This window comes from Dasypus novemcinctus, chromosome 3 (genome assembly GCF_030445035.2).
Source record: "Dasypus novemcinctus isolate mDasNov1 chromosome 3, mDasNov1.1.hap2, whole genome shotgun sequence".
In the NCBI taxonomy this organism is placed as follows: domain Eukaryota; kingdom Metazoa; phylum Chordata; class Mammalia; order Cingulata; family Dasypodidae; genus Dasypus; species Dasypus novemcinctus.
The window spans coordinates 170,622,882-170,636,146 of record NC_080675.1 but is presented as its reverse complement, the minus strand read 5'-3'; the positions used below and the strand labels follow the sequence as shown (position 1 = coordinate 170,636,146).

The window sequence follows — 13,265 nt, the reverse complement described above, 5'->3', positions numbered from 1 at the left end:
TCTGAGTTCTTTTGGACCTAGCTGTCTTTACTTAGGTTTGAAACTAATTATTTGAGACCTAGAGCAGATGTTCAGATGTCACTGGGGCAGTTATGAAACTCGGATTTGCTACACTACTGAGGAGCAATTACAGCTAATTGGATAGACACTTTGGGAGTCTCAATTTAATTAAATCCAAATACACCTGACTTTGAAAAAAGGCCAGCCCTGCCTGATGCCAAACAAGCTGGTGGGGTGTTTGTGTCGCGCTGCCATCTTGCCCAGGCAAGAGAAGGGTAAAGGAATGGTGCGTCTGTCCGGCTCCAGGACCAGCCTTCTGGAAGGTTCCGGGTCCTCCCAGGACCCCTACCAAATACCCTAATGGGGAGCCCTTCCCTGGACTGTTTACTGAGAGCTGCAGTAATCTATTGTTTTGTTTTGTTTTTTTTAATACTAGGAGGATTTTAATAAGGTACTAGATATTTAATCCTCATGGGATTAGCATCAGGCACACGATTTAGCTATCTAATCTTTTGCTGCTGCTTTCTAAAGACAGGATGAAATGTGACAGTCACCTGGCCTTAGAGTGAGATGAGTAGAATGGGCCATCTTGGAAAGGCAAGATGAGAACAGGAGAGACCCCGTGTCTTTGTCAACCTATTGCCCTTAAAGAAAGATAAGGCAAGCCTGCCTGAAAGCTACTATTTCAGAAGCCATTTCCCCAAATGGCCCTGACATGACTAAGGAGGCTAAAATACAGGGACCCAGAGACTTGGTGTTCCTTGTGGATGGAGACTTTGAGTCATCTCTGTATCCTCCATGCAGGCATGGGCTTGGCACATGGTGGGTGTGCCAAAAATGCTAGCTGGATACAAAGGAAGGGTGAATCACGTACAACGAAAGCACACACTACCTGCCAGTGTTACAGTGCAGGGGACGGGAGAGCAGAACTTAAATATCTTTCCCACTAAGTTTATCCAGGAGAATGATACGGTCAGGCTGACAACATGGCTCACTGGCCGGTCAGGCTGACAACATGGCTCGCTGGCAGGTGGGTGGGGACCTAGCAGCCCCTGCCATTTTTGGAGTGAAAGTGTGTGAGTCAGTTCTTAAAACTAGGGGGAAGCTACTGCAAAGCTGAGTCACTCAGGAAGAAAGGAGCTGTCAAGATAAAGAGACAGCCCCTCTTTGCCCAGCAGATTCGTTGGCCTTGACCTTGCCTCTGAAACAAAGATTTTCACAGATAAGTGCTTCTAGCCTCCTTTCCCCAAGTACAGAGTGCCTAAACTTGCCCTCTTTGTGGCTGTCCTTACGTATTTGATCTCATCACTGCTTCCCCCCAGTTCCGCTCCTGCCTGACTCTCCAGCACATTCCCGAAGCCTCCGCCCCGAGCACTATCCCAATGTCCAGCAACTCTCAGCTGATGATCTTGCCAGGTGTTTTACCAAGATGGCTGAGCCTGTGCAAATCCACATTACATTCTGTCTTCACCCGTCTCGTCTTCCTCCCTCCCTCTGTGCCTTCTGTCATTAGTAGACTCTACTGCTGCAGAGGAAACACCTTACAGTTGTTAATCTGCAGTAAGGAATACGATCCAAAATTGAGTGTGCATCAGTTAAAATGGCAGGTAGGAGAAGCTGATAGAAACATCTCTGCTCATGCTCTAATCAGATGTCTTAAGATGGACTGAGCAGTAAAAACAAAACAGACGTTCCTTAAATACCACTTTCTGCAGCTCCTTATGGCGGGTCTTGGATGATCTCTATAGCATGCCACAGGGAGGGTTGCCCATACACCCTCATCTGCCTAAGGGAGTCCTGGGGTTTGTCTGTTGTTCTGATACAGTTATTTATAAAGTCCCCTTTCATTCCCAAAAGTGTCCCAGTAGGGAGGCTAAATAATGTGGTCACCCCAGCCACAGGGCCTCCTTCCTTCCAAGACCGCAACGCTGCCCTCTAGCAAGACAAAGTGTTCCGGTGTTACCTTGAGGTTCCAAAAGATAATTTCAGAACAACATGTCCTAACACTAAATTCAGTGGGAAGCTAAAGGGCTCTTCCTCCGAGCAAGAGAAGACCACGTTGTGATTCCAGGCACCTCTGTCTGCCTGAGGTCTAATGCCAGAAAGTCACGAGACTAGAAGTAAGAGAAGGACCTACTTCTTCATTGTCCAGACTCACAGGGAAAAGCAGCTTCACTATTTTGAGACCCTTTTCAATGCCCAAATGGCCCAGGTTGGTGTTCTTGTCAGAGATGGATTACAAGGATCATGATTGTAAGGAATTCTGTCACCTTAGAGGGGCCCAAGCCAGGTCGTTAATTTTATTCCTTTTCACCCCACGTAGGAGACATTTTAAAAATCCTAAATTTTTGTCTCTCCAAATCCAGATCAGGCTTTCTAGTCATAGAACTTCAAGAGTCAATCTTAGAAAGGAAGGCCAGGAAAACCACAAGTTCATTTCCTTGGTTGGTGGGTCAATTCAACTCTACTTTGTTCCAAACTTGAATGCTGGATTGTTGGGATAAGGCACTTGGCCAAAGGCAGAAAGATGGAGCAGGATGCTTCCTGATTTTACTGGTCTCCTGCTGAGGAAAATGCTTACGTTCCAAACATTGTCTGGGTTAGAAAACTGGTTAAGCAAATAAAAACTAAATCAACATGTATAGTGCTATAGCATTCCAATGACAGATTAAGCTCTTTATAATAAATGCACTTCAAAAAAAATCTTCAAAACTTTTAGACCTTTCATTTCCAAGTGTTATTCATTGATCTTATCCATAGGATAGAATTGTGTATCTGGTCTAGATATAGCACAGCACCCTATTTCAACAGGAAATTATAAAGACAGTTTGTTAAATTTCACCCTGTAGGTTCTACTAGTTGTCTTGATAGTTTCATGTGTTATTTTTGTTTAGAATATATAACTGGCTTGTAATCTAATTCCTCAAAATGGAAATATTAGGCATTTTCTAGTTTAGAAAAATCTATGAACTATACTGGGGCAAGTGGTGAGGAATAAATTTTTAAGAATGAAAATAATTTTTAGAAGGTTAAAATGTAGCTAATAGAACATTGCTATAATAAAACATAACAACTTGCCACTATCTTTTTTTTTAAGGAGGTACAAAGGATTGACCCAGGACATTGTACATGGGAAGCAGGTACTCAACCATTGAGCTACATCTGTTCCCCAATAAGAGTTGTACATGGGAAGCAGGCGCTCAACCACTGAGCTACATCTGTTCCCCAATGAGAGTTGTTTTTTTCCTTTTCGTTAGTTTGCTTTTTTAGGAGGTACTGGGATTCGAACCTGGGACCTTGTACGTGGAAAGCAGGCACTCAACCACTTGAGCTACACCTGCTCCCCCACTATCCATTTTAAGAGCTGATTCTGAATACGGAAGCCAGTGGCTTTCACTGGGGGCTGTGAGCCTGCCCCTGGCTCACCAGGTTTGGCAAAGAGGTCAATACTGAAGGTCGTGCAGATGGAAAGCAAGCACCGTGTCCTTCAAAATAACCCCCGGGGGCCTGGTTGTCCCTGTATACAGAGTCATAACTCAGACTGAGCTCAGAAAAGAATGAACTTTATGCTCAACATGCCCCGCTTCTCAAACTGGTCCTTGCAAGTGTTTGCACAAAGCTGATGTAGAAGCAAGGTCATTTAACTGTTCAAGTAAATGCTCAGCTTTTCTCCTCTAAGCTGGCTCACAGAAAAACATGAGGTTAGTGTGTTTAGGAAAATAAAGACAATATCACTTCTTTTTATGAAAAATCACTGGACTTTATGTTACACATTTTTATTATTACTGCTAACCTTCTCAGCATCCCTTGTGAAACAGGTCTTCAAATTCCTGTCTGTTGGACTCTGAAACACAGGCTTTTTCCATATGCAGGCACTTCCTGTGCTTATCTCTTTAAGTGATAAACTAGATGTAGGAGATTAATAAACTTTTTTTTTTTTTAATTAAAAACTAAAAGCTGGTCCCTGTTCTTTAAAAGGTTGCAGTTGGGAAACACTCTTTTGGACATGCCCAGCCAAAAAACTTGGTGCCTGTACCAAACAGCCCCTCCCTATTCCCCCAACTACTAGTCGGTGAGCTGCTCACGGGACTGGGAGCCTCCTGACTCACGCCTGCCTTCTCATCAGAGAGCCTGGCCCCGGCAGGCCTGGAGGATGCGGGATGAGCAAAAACCAGCACCCAAGCCCACCAGGCCCATTGCGGTGGCTCTGAGAAGCTTCTGCATGCTCTCTTGCCTGCAACCTAAAACATAGCTGATTGCAGATAGACTATCTCCTTGCTCCTGGGAAATATTAGCAGGACATGTTCTCTGCCATCGGGGGGCAATCCAGCCCGTTGCTCAAGGGCAGGGACTCTAGGACTAGACCTCCTGGTTTGAAACCTGGATCTCCCGCTCATCAGCTCTGTGATCTGGGGCAACTTACTCAGCCTTGCTGTGCCTCGGGTTCTTCATCTGTAAAAGGGAGACAATGATTTAATACATGAAAAGGATTTAGAATCGTGCCTGGCATACACCTGGTGCTATAAAAGTGATAGCTATTAATAAAAACAGTAAGGCTCGCCACCACTGAACTGGGGAAAAATCTTTCCAAAAGCTCAAATATCCTCCTGGCTCCTTGACATTCTAATGAGCAGTAGCCTATGTAGAAAATGAACACGACACTAGAGGAAGCATTGAGTCGGGTTAAAGAATCGCAGTTTGAGTGCTGGTTCTGCCACTTTTTAGTTGTGTGACCCCAGGTCATGTATTTAAGGTACTTCAGGTACTCCCTAAGCCTCAACTTCCTCACCTGTGAAGTGGGGATTCTAATATCTACCGCCCAGGCAGTGAGGATCAGGAGAAGTAAGGCACCTGGACACTGAGCGCCAAACCTGGCGCTGGTTAGTGCTGGGGAAATGGTAACTATAACCAAGTAGGATTTCCCGTAACGCGCTAATCTTTCAAAAGCAGCACACGGTTTCCTAAGTCACAGAAGTACACAGTTATCCATTTATCCATTTAGGAAATCCTTCTCTTCAAGAGTGATCTCTTTCTGCAACTCCCAGTCACATCAGCAGAGAGGACACCTGGCTCTCAGCTCTGGTGCACCTCAGCCTGCCTGGGGGCCAGGCCGTGGCCTCAGGAGCTTTTAAAAGCTCCCAGGGGAGTGTAGTGTGCAGCCAGGCTGGCAACCGCGGGCCTAGACAAAGATAACTTGACACCCTTTATGGGAGAAACAAAGGCAGGCTTGAGGAAAACACCATGTTCCTGGATGAGAAAAGAAAATACTATGAAAGTAGGCTTTTCCAAGTTAATTTCTAACTTACAATTTCTACATAAAAATAGTGATGAACTGGGCTAGAGTTCCCCAATATCTGCTTTCCCTCCCTGGGCAGGATGCGTCTTCCCCACCACACCAAAGTTAGGCTTGGCCGTGTCATGTGCTTTGGCCGATAAATTACGAGCAGAAGTTTATCTTCAGCGGTTTCTCTCTCTCCTTTCTGGGCAGATGCTTCAGGCGCCAGGCTCCTTCCTCCCTGTTAGGCCAGTAACGCTCCAGCGCATCTAGGTCCTGGGTCAGGAGGCGAAGACAGGGACAGAGTCCCCGGGCAACCCATGGTGGGACGGACGGAGCGCGAGGAAGAAATCAATCTTTGAGTTTAAGCCACTGAGATTTGGGGGTTGTTTGTTTCCACAGCATAATCCAGTCCATCTTGAATTTCTGATTCAGCGAAATAATTCTAAAGTTCCACTGAAATAATAAACAGGAAAAGAGAGGGAAGCACACTCGGAAGAAGCAATGAGGCAGGTCCTAGCAGGCCTCAGACCATACCACAAAGCAACAGTGATTCGAAATTAATAAAGACACTGGGCGTGCAAACAAGAGTCAGCAAATACCTCTGTACTGAAATACAGGAAGCCCACAGGCAGCGAACACATTTAAGAATGAAGGGTTTCCCACTTCCTATTGAGCTGCCTCAGTTGACTGGTCAGAAGTAACAGACGTGTGCCGTGCTCGTGTGCATCGGGCCACCTTTGTGAAGGCGCACTCCTCACTCACTCCAGGGGAACAGGCATGAAGGACACTCATTTCCAACAAAAATTAAATCTATAGCACCTCAGGAAACGCCAACGCCTTCTTCCTCTAGTTCTGCAAAGCTACCAAGGATGGTTTATTATTCAGATGTCAGCTAAGTGTCTGAATTCTGGACTTCTGGCCTTTTAAGATCACACGTGTTTGTCTTTATCCCCTCAGTCGTTAAAAGCTGCACCACAACAGGTAAGCGATATACTAGAACACAAAACGCTGGAGAGCGTAAGCTAGGAAAGTTGCCTCTCTTCCAGTTTGCCTGTTTCTCTGGGCCATTTCTGAGCTGTAACAAACCGTAGGGATTTGCTTCTAAAATTCTGAGGACGCAAAATGTAACACCGCCACCAACAAAAGGAAACAGTTGAATTATTTTTGAAATTTGGGGTTGCCGCTCTCTCCATGGCCGGGTAGGGGATGTGAGGGCCCTCCGAGTCCACCGGGCCCTCACATGCTGGGCATATGGTCCTCACAGCCGACTCTCTCCTTCCATCCTGGCCTTGAAGGACAGATCAAGCACCTCTGCTCGGAGAATCCTCCCCTTCCCACAGGACTCCTCGCCTGCAGAGCAGAGGGGGCTGGCCGGGGCTGCGCAAGGCACTCGCTCTACCCCCTTCTCGTGCTCTCATCACAGGCATCGTAACTCTCTACTGGTAGTCCTGCCTCCCCCTGCAGGATGCAGAGCATGGGTCAGCCGTCGCTGGCATTAGCAGCCCTTCGAGGGTTTGAACAAGCATAACCCTAACGTACAATCAAGGCTCACTACGTGCTAGATGTGCAACTGCCCGCAAAGGCCTTAGTGACCCATGTTGAACGGTTACCCCACGTCACATGAAGCATCTGGAACTGGCGTTGAGCAACTGCTCAAGGCTACCCTGAGCCACTGGGCTCCCCTGCCTTGGTCTGGCGACACCTCCCGTCAGGTCTCTTGGTCCACGGCCCGCAGCGCAGCACTCTGGGGTGGGGTGGGGGGCCGGTACAGCACAGAGCCGCTGTTCCCCGAGCTCTGAGGTGCTCCTGGAGGCAGAGGCAGCCAGGTCCAGCTTCCCGTTTTAGTGCTTCTGACTCACGCCCCTGCTGAATTACTTAACTGCTCCGGGCCTCGGTTTATCATCAGAACTTCAATATCTGTCCGTGGGAGAGTGAAGGGATCACCAGCCTGGCCTGGCTGGAACGTCGTGTGCTGCCAGTGGGTTCCCTGAGCCTCAGTCCCAGGCCCAGCGGGCAAGCCCCGCCCCCCCACCTGTACAGATGGGGATTTACATCCAAGGGCAGGACCTTGTAATTACTCCCACCGTTTCCACATTTGTTAGAGTTGGCCTGTTCCTGCCTTTTGGATCCAATTCTGTCTCCCACATCCTCCCTATGTCCCGCGTGCCTGTGACATCTGTAAATCTGAAGTCACCTGTACCTCCAAGCTACCGATGGGCTGCTGAACAGAACAGAGCCTGCACCGAGTGCCCTCTGAAGGAGGGAGCGGGCCCGGAGCACCCAGCACGACCTGGCACCCAGCAGCCGCCCTGCTCACTCTTCCCACCTGTCCCTTCCCCCTCACTCCCTCACAGGTGATGATGCCCTGGCATTCACCGACAGCAGCATCACCTGGAACAGCCCTGTGGGGGACACCCTGACACATGCGTCAAGAACATAAGAAAAGGTCAGTTCCTGGAAATTTACTCCAAAGAGGTCATTAAAGGGAAGGAAAAAAGCTCTCTGGGCAAGCTATTTATAGCACCATTATTTAAACGCTGAAAATATTTAAATACCCTAAATGCCCTACAGAGAGGAAGGGTTAAATAAACTCTGAGTAATAATATAGCACTGTGGCACCTAAAGAAATCGAATGTAACGACTCCGCACCTTCATGTTAGTGAATGTAAGTTATTTAAATAAGTCACCAGAGGTATACCTTATGATCACAACTAAATGAAGACCATTTACATATAGACAAAGGCAGAATAGGAGGATAAGGAAATAAAAATTACAGCTATGGTGAGATTAGAGACAGAATTTAGGTTGTTTCTCATTAAAACATATTATATATTAATTTGGTTGTAAAGGTCCCCAAAGTTTGTGCATATAGAGAGCCATGTTTGATGCGTTTATTTTTTATGTGTACAGATAAAATACTCTGAAGGGAGAGCTCAGCAAGAGGCAGGAATGAGAGTCCAGAAGAGAGAGCCCAACAAGGGGCTTCAATTACAGCCAAGGAACATTTGTCTAAATATGAGATCTAGCTCCTGTTCTCAAGGTCCTTGCAATCCAGAGAGTTGCCAACGTGCCAGATTCCCCTCCCACCGACATCCATGTGCATTATCACAGCCGCTGCCGGCCAGTCACGGAACCCTCAGGAATGAGCGAGAAGAGGGTAGCATGGAGAGGGCATGAGCTCCGCTGCCCCGTCTACCTGGCTCCTTCCCTGCTCTCACACTTATGCCTGGGGGACCTTGGCCAAGACCTTCACCTGGGAGCTTCGGTTTCAGCCTCTTTGAGATGGGGGGTGGCAACAAGTGCCCATCTTGAAGGCTGACGTGAGGCATGGCCTGATACACGCCCAGGTCGAATGCACACCTCGTCAACTCTTCTGCTCCCACTCACTCTTGTAGCTGGGGCACAAATTCTAAACTGAAAAATGAGGCAGAAGTAGAAGCAGCAGTGCATTACCACAAGACACGGGAAAGGGAGGGATGCCATTTGGCCATGCCCCGTGCCTACCATAGGTGAACATGCGGGGCGAGGTCAGCTCGATGTTGGGGAGGGCACCCAGGTGGTTCAGCACGGCGCACCGATAGCCATTTTTCTGGGCGTAGTCGACAAAGGTGCGGATGTACTGCTTCTCGCTGTGATTGGCGATTCCAGGGCAGATGACCATGGTGATGTCATCTATAGGGTGGAGAAAAAGATCAGATGTACCCAATGTACGGTGGCATGATAAATGGACACAACTGCACATCACTGGTCTGCAGAATAGTGGGAGGAACGGTAATATACATCTTTTCACTTAATGCTCTGCAAGAGAATACCTTGCCCCTCTAGCTGGAGCTACCTGTGTCATTGCTTCTCAAAGTATTCATGGCAAAGGACTGGTCCTTAAAATTTCAAATCCATCACAGACAGGTACTTTTGAAAAATACAGTGGCAGCGGACTTGGCCCAGTGGTTAGGGCGTCCGTCTACCACATGGGAGGTCCGCGGTTCGAAGCCCAGGCCTCCTGACCCGTGTGGAGCTGACCCATGTGCAGTGCTGATGTGTGCAAGGAGTGCCGTGCCACGCAGGGGTGTCCCCTGCGTAGGGGTGTCCCCTGCGTAGGGGAGCCCCACGCACAAGGAGTGCACCCCGTAAGGAGAGCCACCCAGTGCAAAAGAAAGCGCAGCCTGCCCAGGAATGGCGCCGCACACACGGAGAGATGATGCAGCAAGATGACGCAACAAAAAGAAACACAGATTCCCGTGCCGCTGACAACAACAGAAGCGGACAAAGAAGACGCAGCAAATAGACACAGAGAACAGACAACCGGGGTGGGGGGGGTGGGAAGGGGAGAGAAATAAATAAATAAATCTTTAAAAAAAAACAAAACACACGCACTAGCTCTGACGGCTGGCGGACACTTGGATACAAGAGAGAATGCACAGGAAACCTAACAGTGGATACCACTGGGAATAGGGCCTGGGGAGGATGTGTGTGTGGGAGGGGGAGTTATACTTTTACTGTTTATCCTTTAATATCCTTTGAATATTCTATCATGAGTATGAATTACCTATTCAAAAATGTGAATACGTATTTCTTTTGAAAAGTAGTGTTTGGGTTATTAAATCGGATCATGCGTGACTTTTCCTTTAAAAATTAAGATAAAAACCATTAAAAAATTCTTAATGCTGATAAGGATACGTGAATTAGTACACAATTTCATGAGGTGCATAAAGAACCTTAAAACATTTATAAACAGGGAAGCGGACTTGGCCCAATGGATAGGGCGTCCGCCTACCACATGGGAGGTTTACAGTTCAAACCCAGGGCCTCCTTGACCCGTGTGGAGCTGGCCCATGCGCAGTGCTGATGTGCGCAAGGAGTGCCCTGCCACGTAGGGGTGTCCCCTGCGTAGGGGAGCCCCACACGCAAAGAGTGCGCCCCGTAAGGAGAGCCGCCCAGTGTGAAAGAAAATGCAGCCTGCCCAGGAATGGCACCGCATACACAGAGAGCTTAAACTAGATGATGCAACAAAAAGAAACACAGATTCCTGGTGCTGCTGATAAGGATAGAAGCGGTCACAGAAGAACACGCAGCGAATGGACACAGAGAGCAGACAACTGGGGGGGCGGGAAGGGGAGAGAAATTTTTTAAAAAGATTAAAAAAAATTTATAAACGTTGACCTAATAATTCTAATTCTTGGACATTTGCCTGAATTTTTTTGATTAAGGATGCCAACCATAGAACTATTTATAGTAACAAAATTATAAACAAGCTAAATGCCCAACAATAGTTAAATAACGGTATGGCCATATCCTAGAGTATTAAGCAATCATCTCAATTATGTTTTTGAAGACCTCTAGCTTTAAATGTCATGGGACAATATAATGTGCAATAATCCAAATTTTGGAAAAACAATGCATAGAACTGGAAGGAAATGGGACAAAATGTTAACAACAGTATGTTGAATGGGGGAGTTAGGTATGATTCTTATTTTCTTCTTTAAACGTTTCTGTATTTTCCAAATTTAAAAAAAATGTGTATTTATGCCTTTTGTAGACAGAAAAAAATATACAAGGGAAAAAGGGGCTGCTTTTCTCAGAGCATCTCTTGGGTGCACATACTGACTTCATCAATCATTTCTGGGCTTGGAGTGATGGAAAGACCTGAATGAGTGCAGCAGAGAATCAAAGGTTTGCCCTTCTCCAATTTCCCACCTTGGCACTATTTCTGAGAAGAGCAGCTAGTCCAACTAAATTGTGTGCTTTAATGGTAGAAAAAAGTAAAAGCATTAGAAACAAGAGAAAAACCATTAAACTATTATGGTAAAGACATTAACATTTGAAAGACCAGCCACAAGATTTCTAAACACAATGTGAACTTCTAACCTATTCATTTATTCATCCTTTCTGTGACTCTTTATAGGGAGCCCACCGTTAGGGACTCTGATTCTAATAGATAATAATTACACGAAGAAGTTTAGGGACCATGAAGAAATAAAGTAGGACGATGTGATGGTTTCACTGGGAAGGACCCTCTGAGGAGGAGGTGACATCTGAGCTGAGATCTGAGGGCTGACAAGGAGGCAGTCACACGGGGGAGTCTGGGGGTACAGCCTTCCCGCAGAGGGACAGAAATTCAGCCTTCGTCTCTAGCCACTCAGCACTTCCAGTTACTCTAAAACACTTAAGAACATATTTACTGTGATGGACCCTCAAACATTCCTGAGCTCCTATGAAAGACTAGGTACCTCTGAATACTACTAGAATACTGAATACTACTGAATACTAGAACTCAAAGGACATGTCTCTTCCAGCAGGAGTAACATTCAAAAAGATGCTGGCATCTAACGCCACTTCCTCAAAGGTCCTCCTCATCGGTCATTTTATAACGAATGCTTATTGTGTGGCTGGATAGAGCAAGGCCAAATTCCAGCAGCAATGGAACTTGCAGTAATTGTTTCTCAGAAATAGATGTCCCAGACCTCTGCATGAGAAAATATGACCTTACTGAGTCTTTCTGCCCATGGAAACTTAAGCAGAGGACACCTGAGAGCCTTTGTCATCCTCTCTTATCCAAAAACAAAACCAACCCACGCCGCGTGGCTGAGTTTCGGTTTCCTAAAGGAGACAGCAGCTCATGCAACGCACTTGGAGCACCCCTGGCCTCTGTGGCTGTGGCTGTCATCAGCCCACAAGCCTGGTGCTGGGGGGCTGGACTCCAAGCTCTCCTTTGGCCTCTTGCACCACGCTTCCGTATTTCACAAGAAGATTGGAAAAAACCGTCTGCACCAATGCTGACTGAAGAGCAGTAGGCGGGGCCTTGTAAACATGTGTTGGAACGGATCCCTGCAGGCTGCTCCTAAGTGATATCGCTCAGCACACTGCCTCAGAATCCCCGGATGCCAAGGTACAGAGCTGGTGGCACGAGCTCCCTCGTGAACTGGTCCTCCTCCTCTGACCTAAACTAGCTCACCTCCAACGCAGTGCTCAGCCAAGGGCTCGAAGAGGTCAAAGGTGGAGGTGGCTCCGTCGGCCATGGTGATGAACTTGCGGTGTCCGTAGGGGTGTGGCGACCTCACCCTTCCCATCTTGCCATACAGGGCCGTCTGGATGTGCCCGCTTTTCCCCCAGATCAACGGTGGAATGTATCTGAGAAAGGAGAGGAAAGAGAGGTCAATTTTCTCCACTTTTCTCTGAATGATGTTCTGAAAAGCTTTTGGGCAGAAGTCTTCCAACCTATTTAAATTTTTTTTTCTCCTGACAAATTCTATATGCTCAGTATAAATAAGAGAATTATTTTTTACCTTCCATCCATGACATAATTTACCTCTTTCCCCTGTTTATTAAGGCAGTTTGCATCCGATTTACTTTAGAAATCAACAGGCTTATAGAAAGAAAACTTCAAACTTAGGGTGTTAAGTAATTCAACATAAGTTATTTACATAATATAAATAAAAAGAAAGAAAGTTATACATTTTGAACACATTTTACTTGACAGAGCTGGCCTCATTATCTGAAGAGCTGATGTATATAAAATAGCTAGCGCACGGAGAGCTGGCCCATGCGGAGTGCTGGCCCATGTGGAGTGCTCGCCCAAGTGGAGAGCTGGTGTAGCAAGATGATGCCACAAAAAGAGACAGAGGAGGGACAATAAGAGACGCCACAGACCAGGGAGCGAGGTGGCGCAAGAGATTGAGTGCCTCTCTCCCACTCGACAGTCTCAGGATCGGTTCCCAGTGCTGTCTAAAGAGAAGACGAGCAGACACAGAAGAATGCACAGTGAACCGACAAAGACAGCAGACAGCGAGCGCCAAAACAATGAGGGGGGCGGAATCAATCAATCAATCTTAAAAAAAAAAAAGCTTGCGTAGTGGCGTGCCACACTAAATGTTCCTGCATTCCCTCCCCCCAGTTACCCTGGGAAGGGCCCCAAACTTCTAAGAGCCTAAAAGTGGCCCGCGGGCGGCGGGGCCCCATTGTCTGTCCAGAGAATATGCTCAAAGGGCAG

The 13,265-nt window shown here is 47.0% G+C and overlaps 1 protein-coding gene across 5 annotated transcripts in view; it reads right to left on the bottom strand.

Moving 5' to 3' along the window:
- ABHD2 (abhydrolase domain containing 2, acylglycerol lipase) overlaps positions 1–13,265 on the bottom strand; it is a 100,125-nt gene that overhangs the window by 26,470 nt on the left and 60,390 nt on the right. For all 5 annotated transcript variants that reach the window (XM_023587876.2, XM_004455220.5, XM_058294667.1 and 2 more), the window contains 2 exons: positions 12,231–12,406; positions 8,783–8,950 (listed from right to left, as the gene is read on the bottom strand). In XM_023587876.2, coding sequence (XP_023443644.1) covers positions 8,783–8,950; positions 12,231–12,406 — 344 coding nt within the window. The remainder of the gene's footprint in view (positions 1–8,782; positions 8,951–12,230; positions 12,407–13,265) is intronic.